The sequence below is a fragment of the Clytia hemisphaerica genome, unplaced genomic scaffold, assembly GCF_902728285.1.
Source record: "Clytia hemisphaerica strain Z4C2 unplaced genomic scaffold, Clytia hemisphaerica genome assembly, whole genome shotgun sequence".
NCBI lineage: Eukaryota > Metazoa > Cnidaria > Hydrozoa > Leptothecata > Clytiidae > Clytia > Clytia hemisphaerica.
The window spans coordinates 444,704-460,221 of NW_027104383.1; the positions used below are offsets into that span (position 1 = coordinate 444,704).

At 33.5% G+C, this 15,518-nt stretch overlaps 2 protein-coding genes across 3 annotated transcripts; one reads left to right on the forward strand and one right to left on the reverse strand.

Annotated features, from left to right (window-relative positions):
- Nucleotides 1-579: 579 nt before the first annotated feature.
- On the reverse strand, nt 580-6,468 carry LOC136819191 (proteasome subunit beta type-2-like). Its single transcript, XM_067075402.1, has 7 exons — nt 6,329-6,468; nt 2,947-3,069; nt 2,620-2,690; nt 2,239-2,331; nt 1,895-1,964; nt 1,345-1,394; nt 580-1,191 (listed from the first exon to the last, which is right to left on the reverse strand). The coding sequence occupies exons 1-7, from the start codon at nt 6,417-6,419 to the stop codon at nt 1,084-1,086; spliced, it is 606 nt and encodes a 201-aa protein (XP_066931503.1). The 5' UTR covers nt 6,420-6,468; the 3' UTR covers nt 580-1,083.
- Nucleotides 6,469-12,176: 5,708 nt separating this feature from the next.
- Nucleotides 12,177-15,427, forward strand: LOC136819194 (Kruppel-like factor 3). Of its 2 annotated transcripts, XM_067075404.1 has the most exons (4): nt 12,177-12,307; nt 12,548-12,745; nt 14,067-14,757; nt 14,904-15,427. In XM_067075404.1, the coding sequence occupies exons 1-4, from the start codon at nt 12,266-12,268 to the stop codon at nt 15,203-15,205; spliced, it is 1,233 nt and encodes a 410-aa protein (XP_066931505.1). In that variant the 5' UTR covers nt 12,177-12,265; the 3' UTR covers nt 15,206-15,427. The 2 variants fall into 2 exon arrangements, with proteins under 2 accessions (XP_066931505.1, XP_066931506.1); XM_067075405.1 differs by lacking the exons at nt 12,177-12,307; nt 12,548-12,745 and adding an exon at nt 13,330-13,951.
- The last annotated feature ends 91 nt before the right edge of the window (nt 15,428-15,518 follow it).

Consider the following 15,518-nt stretch of genomic DNA (forward strand, 5'->3'; position numbering starts at 1 on the left):
AGAAAGGGCTAAAAAAGTGCATTTTCTTATTTAAAATGTACCACGTGATACGTAATGACCAATGAAAATGTTGAAAGTAATGATTTTTTACAACTTTTTTACAACTTATCAAGTTTTAATTGCTAGCAAACTCGTAAAAAAGTTTGATAACCTAACGAGGAGTGTTTTCTATGAGTTCTTAATCCACCTATTCTAATCCGTTGGTTAGATGGCATGAAAAAAAAACCTAAAACACCATAGTTTTGTCCTAGTAACCAGAATAAGTAAGTAAATTTGAACCTCAAGCGAGTTGCCGAATCTCATCAAAATGTTGCTGGTTCTCGTAAAAATAGAGCGTATTTCGCTGATTTTAAATCGTGCAGTGGACGACTCAATCCAAACGCTCTTCACTTTATTAAAGAAGAAAAACTTGATTTATACATGATAAGAAATTATCCAACTTAGTTCTTAAAATGGTGCTGTTAATACTAGGTTTCCTAAAGCAGTTTTTTTAGATGATAGCATTTGCTTTGCATTTATTTGACGAAATATTGTTAGGTAAAGGGCATGAAACTGAATAAAAGACACAATTGTTTGATATTTACAGTACAGTTCAAAATTCATCTTTTTCTGCAGAAAAAGTCATACTTAAAATCAGACTATCATGAAATTTGAAAATAACAACAATGTTAAAAAATTTCGCAATTTTGAAATTGAATGTCATCGAACTTTGATCTTAGAAAAGGGAACATTCCATAAGAATAACAAAATAAATGGGCTCAAACAAAGCAGGTTTTATTGCTCAACATTCTAGGTTTAGACGTTTAAACAAATAAAACGCGTTGAGTTGGAAATGCGTTCGGTAAGATTGACAGAAGTAATTTTAGTAACCAAGGTTACAGAAGCACTGAGAAAAACTGCAAATTTAAAAAATGTGATAGGGTAAAATCACATTACACAGGTTTTCAGGTCTTTCTATTTAACAGGTTAAATGTAACTCTAGATTTTATAAAGGGTCGTTGTTAACCACTCCCAAATTGCTTTATAAACATCCTATCAAAATGATGTTAAATAAAAATTGGTAGGGTTGGTTGATGATATAAATTACACAGTGATATCATTAGGTGTGAATTGTCCCAGGTTCGTAATACCATCTTTGTTAACAATTTGTATGGAAAATTTTGGTAGGTTGACAATGAATCGTTTTTGAACCTGAAGAAGAGAGAAATATTGATGAAAAAGTCGGCAAAAAAACAACTCACTGTTTCTTCACCCCACCTATCTTACCTGTCAAATCCCCAGTCGATATCGACATGAAATTCGAGTAATGGAATAAATTATGAGATAGTTGAATGAGTAACTTACTTGTAAAAGAACTTTCTTCAATAAAGCTGCTGTTTCTTCTTTCGTCATTCCTGAAAAAGAACAATGAATAAGATTTGAGACTAGGAAGCAGGGATTGTTTCAGTGCACAAAAAATAAGAACATTTAGCAGAGCTCATAGTAGGGGGAAATTTGTAAAATCGCTCGATTTTTTTAGTCAAAGCACTTGTTATACATTTTTGGAAAGCTAAGGGGTAAGGGAATCCAAATAACTTGGGTGCCAATTTTTTTTCGGACACTTTGGTGTGATTTTCGGACAAATCCTTTTGTCTTAGGCAAAAATCATAGGGTGAAAAATTAATGAAAATTTTAGCTTGAGAAAACGGAGACCTGTTGTATACTTTTGGAAAGCCCTCAAAAAATTAAGATTAGTGATATATTGCGAGTATAGATGATTTCGGTACCTAACTCGAGATATTGAACTTCCAAAAGCGCAAAAACTGGACAAAACAGCTGTGAAAAGGTGAAAAGATTTTCAAGGTCCCACAGATACAATAGTGTTGTAGGAAACACAAAAAACTTATAAGGATACCTGGTTTCCAATGGCGATCGAGGGTACTCAAAGAGAAGAAACCACCATAACCGTGTGCTGCGAAAGGAACCTGCAGAAAGAAATCAACCAGAAAGCAATGTAAAAGTACTTCTTTTATTTCATGACCAATTTTTTTCGCAAAAAACAAAATTTTGTAAAATTTAGTTTTTACTGTGAAAATTAGTTTCCTTGAGGTAAGCAAGTTTATTGTGTAATATTAAACTTGGGTCTATCTCACTTCGACAACTTTAACAGATTTACTCCGTAAAATGAGCACCTTAATAGAAAATTTTTTATTGAAAAACAAACGAAAAACGCGCCAGGACTACAATATGTGGACGTACCTTTACCATGGCTGCTAAATAATCCATGTGATAAAGTGAAGGTCCTTCCTTTTCGTCAAAGCCCGATAATAATAAATTGACTTGGTACGGTGTCTAAAGAAAATGAAGAAGAAAATGATCATAGTTCTTGGCAACGAATGTGAGGAGTTGGATGTAAAAGAAATTTGATGTTAATGTGACAGAGAAAAGAAAAAACTTGAACTTAGGACTAGAAGCAGTAAAAGTTTTTAGTTCACTACTTGAGAAAAAGAGTACAACATTTTTTATGAAAACGAAGAAGTTCTAAGGATCATAAAGTTTGTACAACTCATCTGGTATATAGTAAAGCTCAAATTGCAGATGTAGAATGATAAACTAGGTATACAACTGGTATACACTTACTCTGCTACGGAGAAAGTCTGCAAGACGCTTTCTTACAAAGTTAGCGCCACTGTGAGGAGTTAGTTCATAACCTAAATGAGAAAATAATTCGGATTATGATTAACTTTCATCAGAATTTGTTGAAGCAACAAGATTAAGCAAAGATCAAAAAACTATTCTTTTTAGCAAGTTTGAAAAAAAAACATCCTTTACTTTATTGCATGAAAAAGTGTATGAAGAACGACCATACAAACGTATCAAATGATTTATTTTTGCTTTTACTGAGAAAACATGTAAAATATAGTTTCCCATACGTTAGAATGAGTAAAGTGTAGGTTCTCTGCTTACCATTATTCATTTTGTATAATGCAATATTTTTTTGAATGTATTCTGCAAAATTTGTTGCATCACCAGATTCTCCATTGATTGTCATCAGAAAATTCTTCCCCAAGCTGACATGTTTGTCCAGATCTAAAAAAATTCAGTTTGATAGTTTGGTGATAACCATACTTTAGTAAGGCAAGAATAACTTTTATACTATGAAAATCTATTTATATAATCTATTTAAAGTCTCTCTCAAAAGGTATGTGTACAGGGCTGCAAATAAATATTTTTAGTCTATCGGACATCATGTCCGACAGAAATGAAATCCTGTCGGTCAAACTCAAAATCCTGTCGGTCATTCAGTGTATATTTTTTCTAAAATTATGCAGTCTCGAAAGTTACGGAGAAAGCGAGTAGGTAAAATAAAATTTACCTTGGAACAGTTTGTTACTGTAACCAAGAAATTATTATAGACACTGGAAAAACAACTGGCTGATTTTTGCCAATTTCTCATGTACAATCCTTGTCCGTAGTAATGACAGTATTGTTCACCCTCCTTCCACCATTAAAGTGATTCTTCATAGCATTTTGATTGCATTTATCATCAAAATACACTTATCCAATTCCCAAATGAGACTTTAAGTTCTCCTCTGACATTCGAACTCTTCTAGTTAATTGCTAATTATAGGTCGTTATGACGTTTTAAATTGCGAGAAAGATGCAAAAACATGCTATGTATAAGAAATTGAATATTGACACCAGAAATTTTTAAACTTCAAACTCAAAAAATCCACCGTGACACCACGTGCCACCAAAAGATTTTCAAACCACATTGGAGCTGTGAGACTCACGTCTAATACATGTCAATCTCAGCTCTTCTCAGAGAAATATAAGAAAAATTTTCCCAATTGAAAATTTCGTGTCATTATAAGCATTTTGTTTGATTTTACTTGTCTGGTGATGTTTTTCACACACCAGATTTCATAAATGTATCCGCTTGGTATACTAGCATTTATTTTCAAACTTTTGCCAGCAAAAGTACGAATAGATAAAGTTAGAGAACATTTAAGAAATAAGAGTATTAATCATTTTTCAAAATCAGAGTCCTTCGAGCCGCCATACAGTTGTCCTTTGCGGACAAAGCCTGTACATCGATTGTTTTTTGAAACAATGGAAATACAATACTTCACTCTCCACCGTTTCATTCGATGTTTATCCAGAGTCTCTATAATAAATCCATGATGTAACAGAGAAATTGATACGATAAATAAAAGTGATCTTAGAAACACCCTTGAAAGTTACGAAGAAAGCGAATTGATAGAAGTGATCTTAGAAACACTCTTGAAAGTTACGAAGAAAGCGGGTCGATAAAAGTTAACTTAGAAACACTCTTGAAAGTTACGAAGAAAGCGAGTCGATAAAAGTAAACTTTGAAACACCCTTGAAAGTTACAAAGAAAGCAAATTGATAAAAGTGTTGTGATCTTAGAAACAAAGAAGGCTACGAAGAAAACAAGTCGATAAGATTAAACTTAGAAACACCCTGAAAGCTACAAAGGAAGCGAGTATTAAAAGAATAGGCTAAGTAAAAGACGTAAGAGATTTATTTTCAAATCTCAAGTTAATGGTTTATTCCTTTTTTCATTCGGACATCATGACCGACACAAAAGATTTTCAGTCGGTCAAATGGCTTTTTCAGTAGGACATTAACCAATGACCGACGCTTATTTGCAGCCCTGTGTGTACACTTTACATTTTTGAACATGTATTAATGCTATATCAAAAAGCTATACACTGTTGGAAAGATATTTCCAATGGTGAAAAAACCTCATCTTCATTTTTCAACTTTTTGTCCTTTAGATTTTTTTCCTTGAAAACATTTTTCTCAATAGCATAGCACTTTCTCCATGCAATTTTCATATACACTGTAAAAATTCTTTAAATTTTATTATCGGATTCGTGTTTTTTGTATGAAAAGACCTGTAAGATGTAGAAACGTTGATAAAAGAACCCCAAAATTTTTGTTGTTGTTAACTTGGGGCAGCATAGTGTGCACCCCCCCCAGAATAGTGGGGGGGGTTTTGCTGTTTTGGGTCGGAAATTTCTAGGTGGGATTTGGAAATTTTCAGGTTCTAGGTGGGAGAAACAAGTTAAGGTGGGAGTTAATTTCTTTAGGTGGGAGTTTTGGTGTTTTGGTGAATGTGAAAGTTAATTTTTTCTTATCTCTGTTATATTTTATAAATAATTTTTTTACTGTCCTAAGCTTTTCTCTTTTTTATTATTATACTGTAATTTATTCAGGGGGGATCAGTACTAAAATCTCGGTCATAATATGAATCATACTAAAGTATTTTGGAGAATTTCTTGTATACCACCACCTTAATTTTGACAAGTGGTATTTTAGTACCCTTGTCAGTCCTTGCACTAAATATTTTAAAGACACTAGGACACAAAGACCACCCAATTTTGGTATTTTCGAGACAAATTTTGTCTTCTCAGAACCATTTTCCTCGCGAATGCTGATTTTATGCAAGATGATATCTATTTTCCACAAAAATCTATTAAACAATGCTGCTTCTGAATTGAGGAAACATTAAAGATATTTGATTGAATGCAAACATAATTGAACTTGGGAATTTTCTTATAATGAGAATATTTTTATTTTTCGAAAAATTGCAAAAATTCTTAAAAAATCATAAAGAGATTATTGAAAGATATTTCCTTGGACTAATAATTTAATGGTAAAAAAGAATAACCAGAAGCATCATGTTTTTTAATTTAAAAACTGTGTATTCGACCTACACAGAAAGAGGTCATCTTCAGAGTGTAAAATTCTATCAAATATATAAAATTACTAATTTTAGTACCAATCAACTAAAAAAATTCTGAAATTTTAGTCTGGATATCACCTTTTTTGTATTTTAATACCCAAATGGTACTAAAAGAATTTAAAGTGTTTTGGGTATACCACCACATCACTAAACATCATGATATCCTAGATTTTAGTATCCACCCCCCTATATCAGAAAATATTTTCCAGAATGTTTTCTTTTACCCTTTCTTATTTTGAGAAGTCAATTGTATTGTCGAAAACAAATCAAATACAACCATTGCAGTGTTTGGCAATATATAAGCATTAGCATGGCAATGTGTTTGTAATACGTTAGCATCTTCCTATCATGGACAATAATTTTTGTTTACCTTCTTCGTATTAGTATAATTTTTCATGGGGATAGTAGTTTTAGCTGGGATCTGGGAGTCTGGATTGGAGGTGGGAAATTTAGGGTTAGGTGGGACCTGAATTTTTAGGTGGGACCTGGAACCCCCTTGCACACTATGGGCAGTTATAACCTTTCATATATTGAACCTTTTTAGATATGTATGAGAATATAAACAATAAAACATACCATCTTTCATGCGAACAATGCTCCTTGCTCCATTGCAATCAGAAGCAACCAAAACAAAATCTGCTCCTTGAATACCAATTGAGAATTCCATTATTTAATTTTGCTTTTACTAAAATGAATATAATCAGCCTGAAGTATTAAAAATTACAAAGTAACCCTCAGCAGAATAAAGCCTTGGCTATGTATAGTGAGAGCCATCATGTCCAAAAAATTAAATTGGTCCACCAACTTTTTAAAAGGCAAACCAATTTTTGGAAAATTTTGTCCAAATCACACTGGTGTTCCATTCCAGCGAATCAAAACTCTGTAACTCATTTCAGGGAAATCAAATACTGTCGGCAAACAAAATACATATAAATTATAAAGGTTTCTATAACACTTATTTGTCATGAAATTAAAAGAGATATATCTTAATTTTTGAGCTCTAAAAGTTACTCAACTGGGCAATACACTGTTTAACAGTGTCGACTGCGCATGTGTTCGAGCAATTTTCCATTGTTTTGATTTTGGCGACCACGGGAAACTTCACTCTCCCCCGTAAAAAATGGTAGGTAAAGAACTCCTTTTAATCATAACTTCTTTTCCTCTAGATGAATTTTTGTGAAATTTTCAGGAGAGATACATAAAATTGTCATTAATATCATGTTCAAATATATCTAAAGTCTGTCTCAAAATAATTTGCAGCTGGAGACAAAAATGGCTGTAACTTTTGATAGAATTCGAATCAAGTTGCGATTTTGTGCTTGTTAACCCTTTGAGTGCCAGAAATTTTCAAAAATATTCATTCAATCAAAAGATATCAAACAAAGTTTATTGCTTGTTGACTCTATAAAGTAGTAAAAACGTTAAAAAACTACAAAAAACAGCCTTTTGTCGATCAACCAGCAATAAACTTTGTTTGATATCTTTTGATTGAATGAATATTTTTGAAAATTTTTTTGACAGTGATGATGATCTAAGATTGAAGAATCCCTCTTTTGTGAAAATGGTAATTATACCACATTTCTACAAAAAGTTGATTTTTTTCTTCTTCATTTTTCATTTTTATTTTTCCTTTTTTTTCTCAAATTTTTTACTTTATAATATTCCACTCACAAATATCTTTTTAACGAGCACAAAATCACAACTTGATTCGAATTCTATCAAAAGTTACAGCCATTTTTTTCTCCAGCTGCAAATTATTTTGAGACAGACTTTAAAACATTCTCTTTAAAGGAAAGAAAAAAATTGGCAATGTTTACATTTCTCTAACCTTCCACAGTACTAAAGTGAGCATTTTTACCTACCGCCTCTACGGTGGAGATGGCGAGACTGTTAAACGGTGTATTACTGCCCTCTGGCTCAAAAAAGTTCATTTTCCTGATAAAACTTCATTATTATTTTTTTTTTTCTAGATATATTACAAAAGTTCCAGTATCTGCAATAGTTGTTTGGAGAACGTGACAGCCTATTGAATAACTAATTACTCCACAACAGTTACCTAGAGACAAGATAATTTATCACATTTTTATTGGCTGAGGGAAAGTAATGTATGTGGAATAATTTGTTATTCAATAGGTCGCATTCTCTAAAACAACTATCTCGCGCATGTTCCAAAAGGCAAAACAATGGAAATGCGTTGATCCGCTCAACTGACCAAAATGACACAAAAATGACAACATGACCTGTCAAGACTTTTTAATATCTTTTTGTTTGGTAAAGCAATCAATCTCAAATGAAAAGTATCTTGACAAGGAATAGATAAGCTTTTCATATAGCCAAACAGAATCACCATAGCTTTTGCCAAAAAAAATATAAAGGTCCAATTTCAGCCATTTTCAGCCAAATCCAACTTTTGTTCTTGCTGGTGTTTCGTGGAAACTTATCCTGTCCATGTGTAAACATTCCCGTATATATGTTTCTGATGTACTTGACAACCAACAACCGACAACCGACATGACAAATAAATTTCCAACATCCAATGAAAATGCGCGATTTGTATCACGTGGTAGAAAAAAGTCATGTGACAGCAATTTCTGCAGAATGGCCATTTTGTTATATTTATAGGATAAGAATACAAAGATTCAACCAGGGGGGTATATTATTAGCTGGGGGTATAAATATTATTAGCTGGGGCTTTGCGAGGCTAAGCTTTTAGGGCAATGTGTTTGGTTTTTCTGAAGCACATAAGATAGAGGAAGATCTACTGAAAAGGGGAAATTAGGGGAACGATTCCAGTTAGGGAAACCATCCAGGATCCTGCCATTCTATAAGCCAGCAAAAACTAAATGCCACTTGTAAACTTAAGTTTCTTACTATTTTCCATCAATAACAACCAAAAACATTGCTACTTCCCAAAGCTGGAGACCAAAACAAATTATCTTCCAAGATTATGGCGCCCTTTTGGATCTATTGTTATGGCCATCTAAAATGGTGGAAAGAGTTGCAGAAAGACAGGGGCGCCCGCTAGCTTCGAGGGTTGTAACGCCAAAACGCCCAATTTGATCTTCCAACAAAAAGCGAGTTAGTTACCGCGCGAGTTATGTCATATACACTCCACCGCAGCGCACAACGAACTGTTTTAGTGAATATCAATAATTATAAGAATATCTTGAGTGCTTAAATTCAGTAAACTTTGAGTGCTTCATTTAATATTAAGAAAATAAGAAGATAAAAAATGCGCTGGATAATTTTCATTGTAACAGTTTGGTCAATCATTGCTAAAAGTTTGAAAAAAATTTTCTGACGCAAAAAAAAACTTCAGCCAATTAAAAGCACAGTGTGCTTATATTTACTATGTTTGCTACATCGTCTAGGCTAAAAAAAGTTTGAAAAGACACGAACGTCATTTTTTAATGAGTGTTGTTATGATTTTTTAGATCATGGTCGCGTACAGGAACTCGCCAAATGTTCCTAACTGGATTCTATCAAAAGTTATTGGCAAAAGTCACCTTTTGAGGTGAAAATTGTGGTTTTTCTTGCATAACTTTTTATTGCAGTACCCCCGTCTTATCCCGGTTTGACAACCGGTAGTCAAGTACATCAGAAACATACAGGAATGTTTACATATGGACAGGATAAGTTTCCACGAAGCCCCAGCAAGAACCAAAGTTGGATTTGGCTGAAAATGGCTGAAATTGGATCTTTGAAAGGGCCATCCCAGAAAATTTTTGTTACCCCCGTTGGACGACATGCATCTTTTTTTTTCTAGCCTCAGAAATAATTTCTCTTTTCCAGTGGTGGTCGGAAATTCCGATGAAAATCCATGTACTTTTGCAAAATGCATCGGAAACTCCACTCTTTTTTGCCTTTTATTCAATTGCTTTGAAAATTCATACATTTTCTTCTCTCGCCTTGGAAATTTCGAATTTTGGTGAAACCTTTTGCCCTTGGAAATCCTGTGTCATCCACCCCCCTGTTACAGACAAATTCTGGAATGGCCCAAATAGTTTTTATGGTAAAAGCTATGGTAATTCTGTTTGTGGCTATATTATATGAAAAGCTTTATTCCTTGTCAAGATACTTTAATTTGAGATTGATTGCTTTACCAAACAAATTGATATTAAAAAGTCTTGACAGGCCATTTTGTCATTTTTATGTCATTTTGGTCAGCTGAACGGATTGACGCATTTCCATTGTTTTGCGCCTTTTCTTTTTGAACACGGACACATGGCAGTTACATGAAAATGCCTCGAAAATGTCAATATGAAAATTGCGTAATCAGAGAATGTATGTCTCGCTCATTATAAAAAGGCTGAGACAAACTTTCAATAATTGGATTGTAACATCGAGTTAAGTCTCTTTTGTTAAGTCACCAGGGGGTAAATAAAACAGACTTTGATACATTTATCGTTCGTTTCAACTTGACGATTTGTTTAAAACTCAGCCTCCTAAATATTTGGGGTAGGTAAAATATGTACAAAGAAATTCATACTTTTCCAACCCGGCGAATCTTTAAAAAAGAAGCGAACAATAAAATATAATTACCCTTTCCAAATAAACCTCTTCGGTGGCGAGCGTAGTCTACTCTGACGTAATTGTACAATTTATGTGATGGGAGTTTGACATAGTAATGTAATGTTTTTTGGGGAATTATGAAGTTCTCTGGAATTTCGATTGCATTTATTCAGGTTGATTTTTATGACTTCTAATGGTACTTTCTCTAACGAGTTTGATTACTCTGTTCTCACACTTATGTCTTTTTTTTTCGCGTCCTTTTCCGTGATTACTTTTATTTATATTTTTAAAGACAGGTAAGAAGGCATATTGATGTAACTGCATGGGGTACTGCGTGATGCGGGATCATAAGCGTGCAATTGCACACGGGCGTAAACTTTAACTGTGCAATTGCAGGCTTACGCAATTAAGAGGACTTCTCAGACTGTGTCTGAAGAGACAGTTAGGAACATTTGGCGAGTTCCTGTATGCGGCCGCAATCAAAAAAATCATAACAACACTCATTAAAATATGACGTTCGTGTCTTTTCTCACTTTTTTTAGCCTAGACGATGTAGCAAACAAAGTAAGTATAAGCACACTGTGCTTTTAATTGGCTGAAATTTTTTTTCGCGTCGGAAAAACTTTTTCAAACTTTCAGCAATGATTGACCAAACTATTATAATGAAAATTATCCAGCGCATTTTTTATCTTCTTACCTTCTTCATCTTCATTGAAGCACTCGAGGTTTACTGAAGTTAAGCACATAAGATATTCTTATAATTATTGATATTCACTGAAACACCGTTCTTTGTGCGCTGAGGTGGAGTGCGTGACGTAACTCGCGCGGCAACTAACTCGCCTTCTGTTGGAAGATCATATTGGGCGTTTTGACGTTACCACCCATTGAAGCAGCGGGCGCCTCTGTCTTTCCGCAACTCTTTCCACCATTTTAGATGATCTTAACAATAGATCCAAAAGGGCGCCATAATCTTGGAAGATGATTTGTTTTGGTCTCCGGCTTTGGGAAGTAGCAATGTTTTTGGTTGTTTTCGATGGGAAATGGTAAGAAACTTAAGTTTACAAGTGTCATTTAGTTTTTGCTGGTTTATAGAATGGCAGGATCCTGGATGGTTTCCCTAACTGAGAGACAGGCACGACGGAAGCTTTTAATATCTGGTACGGCGATTGAGGAAATTTAAGCGATTTTATAGCGATTTGACCGACGAAGAGGAAAACTTCGGGTATTTTTGTGAAAATGCCGTACCTGCCGTACCCGTTGCGTCGTGCCTGTGAGAGAAGGCATGAAATTAAAAACCAGTAGTTCATCAGTGATTCACAGTCATTGATATTTAAAAAACTCAACATCTACATATATTCATATCAAGTTTCTTTGAATATCAAGATTTGTGACGGCAGACTGTTCAAACAAAATGTAAATAAATAAACTAACTAACTAAGGGAAAAGATCGAAAGGTCTAAAAAATCTGAAAAAAAAATGTACTTGCTTGCAACAATTTATGGTTCCCGCTACTTTGTCTACCATTATGAAAAGCTCGGTCATGAAAGAAAACAACAAATTAACTATTTTACGGAACAGAAAAACCCAAGAAGGTAAAGAAAGGGTGGTACATTCAGTACATTTGATCATGCTTTATAGAGAAGCCATGAATTTGATTCATAACACGAATTAGAAGCAAAATTATTATATTTGTAGATAGAAAAATGCATCGTGATGACTATGTTCAAGGATTGTATATAAGAGAAGAGAAATTTATGTGAGAAAAAACGGTTTCACGTTTCGTTCACGTGAAAGAATCATGCTCGTCTATCACGTGAACACGGCATGTTGAATCATGACTGTTCAACCTTCCTCCCTCCTCCAAGCGATCAAGTGACCTTTGCGCTCAATTTATAAACTCTGGTACAATCTTTCTGAAACTACTAAATTTTTTGTCTTTGTTTTTTGAACACGAAGAACTCAGAGGCAGAGGAGATTTTATAATATTTTCATCTCAAAGAAATGATAATGGAACGACACAACTTTCGATACAACAGATACGATGTATGTAACATATTTTATTATTTGAAACTCACTCATTTAAATTTGTTTTAATGAAAATGGACCAGTAAATGCCAGTAAAGGTTTTCAACTGGGTTTTGTTAAAATATACTTGCAGTTGGGTTGGCAGGATGTATATACAAGACAACAATTTAAATTATTTAGTTTTGAAGTTCTTTCCCTAAAATAGGTTGAAGAATATCATTCTGGTTATTATGATCTTTATATCACTTTATATTACAGACAGGGCAATACACAAACATGAACACAGTCAAGAGATCAGAAGTTCCTGACCTTGAAGCAGTCAACTCCCTTCTTTCACTGTGTAAAAGATCGTTTAAACCTTCAGAGAATGGACGCTCAATCAAGACCAACGTCATCTCATCAGTTTCAAGATCAACTCTTCAATATTTTGATGAAAGTTCAAATGGAGAGGCTCCTGTAAGTTGAAAGTTATTTCTCAAAAGAATTATCAATGCAGTTGAAATTCTCACTTGTTTGTGAAATAAGTTGTCATTTCTTCACTTCACTGAAGAAAATTAATCATTTGTAATAAAAATTATAAACAACTCCTTCAAATCTAAAAGTATAGTTTTAATCATGATTTCATGCAAATTCAATTTTGACGAGCAAAATATTACTATAACATGGGTTATGGCCTAAGCCAGGTAAAATTTTAGGTAAGGGGTGATGAAACATAAGCTTGTCTTGATTCATTGACATTTAATCCAGAAAATCTTAAGTTTCAAAGTTCACTTATGGGCTGATTAAAAATTCATCTTATTTTTCTTTCTATGACGCAACTTAGTTAAGAAATAATGAAAAATACACAAAGTTTAAAGTTTAATGTACTTTCTATTGTTATGGGTGACGTATATTATCGTGAAATTGAGCACAATTTGAACTGTGAAAAAATTTCGTACAGTTTATAAGAAAAAAATTTCATAACACGTAAGAGTCATCACTTTTTCCGTTCACCCTCTGTATGTTTACATTGATCTTTCACTACTTTTTAATGAGTCTTATTAATCATGTTCTTGTGACGTCACTTCACGTGATTCGAACATGAGCACCCATTTCAAAAAAGTTCTGCAAAATAACAAGGGAGATATAATACGTTCCGAAAAATAAACTTTGAGAAAAAACAGAATGCTCGGAAGCTTGGAAACTAGTTTTGAACGCATAATTTATGCAAAAAAGACGTCATATTTAATTTATGCACTCTTAATTTCAAAACAAAAACAATGTTTATCCGCGGATTAACTTACTAAGAAATAGTTCGAAGTAAGACTTAGATTTCGATGAATAAAAGTGTGCCACCAGTTTCGGAAAGATCATGTATAATGATTTCGTAAACATCAAGAAGTAGGATATATCTGCACTGCAATTGGATTCAAGTCATAAGACAGAGCAGCAGAAAGGCACTGAGAGATAATAATAAATACTTATTAAAAGTTTGAATTTGAATTGAAAATCTTGTATAAGATTTAAAGAAAACTTAAAATGGATGAGTTTTTAAACAAACACATTCAAGAAATCATTGCAAATGATAGCAAATCACAACTGAATTTTTCAACTGCATTGACTTTTGATAATTTGGATTGGTTTTCTCCTGATGAGCTTTTCGATGGAAACCCAGAATCTGAGGTTGGTTTCAAAATCCATTGTATATAGCTAGATGATGACACTTGATTAATAGAAATTAATCTAATTCATATCCAAACTGATCTATAATCATCCTTTTTACTCCTTTATCTTTCAGAATTCTCCAGTAAATGTGGAACAGGACTTCCACCATCAACAGAACATAAACACCAACAACTTATACCCTTCACCACAACGCTTATATTCCTCCAGCTCATCTACAACATCATCAGTTTATTCTGCAAGTGAAATCAGCGAGCGTTCACCACCATCACCTCCATCACCAACTATTCCACCTTTGATTCAACACCAACCATCACCACCGCATCAACAACCTAAAATTAAATGCCCCACACCGCCACAACCCATGGAAGAAGAAGATATCAAACCAAATCCAGAAGCTCTTAACTCAATGATTGATGTTGAATCTTTTAAAACATTACAAAAACTTCATAATATTCCAACTGTTTCAAGTATTGAAGAACTTCAAAAATATCAAAAACTTGGTGTTCCTGCTTTACTACTATTTTATCCACAAAAAAACACAACAGATTCCACAACGAAAGAGGAGGATAAAAACAAATTGAAAACGCCAGAAGATTTATTTAAGAACACTAAAAAAATCCCAGTATTGAACGTTTCTGGTGATGTTATCAAAATAGAACCAAAGTCACCAAAAGAAACAACAAAAACAACCACCACAGCAAATGAAGACACTCGGGAAAGGATTCATGTATGTCCTTACCAAAATTGCGATAAAACCTATTTCAAGAACTCGCATCTGAAAACTCACATCAGATCCCATACTGGTAAGCATCTCTTTATTTATTTTGGCATTCCTCTGCAAAGTCAAAACCAATAACCCAAACATTTCAGTTCTCTCATTTCACATATACAGCAGTTACAACCAAAATTATGTGGTATTAATTTTCTTTTTTCTTTTTTTGTTCTTCAGGAGAGAAACCATTCAAATGTGTTTGGCCTGATTGCGACAGATCATTCGCACGCTCTGACGAACTTGCAAGACATAAACGATCACACACAGGAGAAAGAAAATTTGAATGTCCCTTATGTTCAAGAAAATTCATGCGATCGGACCATCTCACAAAACATGCAAAACGACACATGCAAGCCAAGAAAATCCCTGGCTGGCAAAGAGAGATTAACAAGTTGAACGAAATGGCTTCTGTTACATACCAATACCCCAGCATTATCTCTGAACAAACTATGTCCAGGAATAAAATGCAGATAGAATAATTTCCAAGAGACATTTAGAAAGATGCATTATTTTTATAAATATAAAAAGAAAATTTTCATTTATTTTGGTTTGTTTTTATTCTAACTTTTTTAACAAATTTGTCTACTTTCTTTGTAAACAAATACTGTAAATATCTTTATAGAGCAATTGTAAATATCTTTGGTGTACTATATTTCAACGGAAGTGGACTTTATATATAAAATTTGACACAGGAAAAATTACACGCATAAACAAACTCTTTATTTTTGTTCTGTCTTTATGGCTCTTCTGATTTTCTAAAAGTTTTTGTTTTTCAACTGTCGTCCAAACATC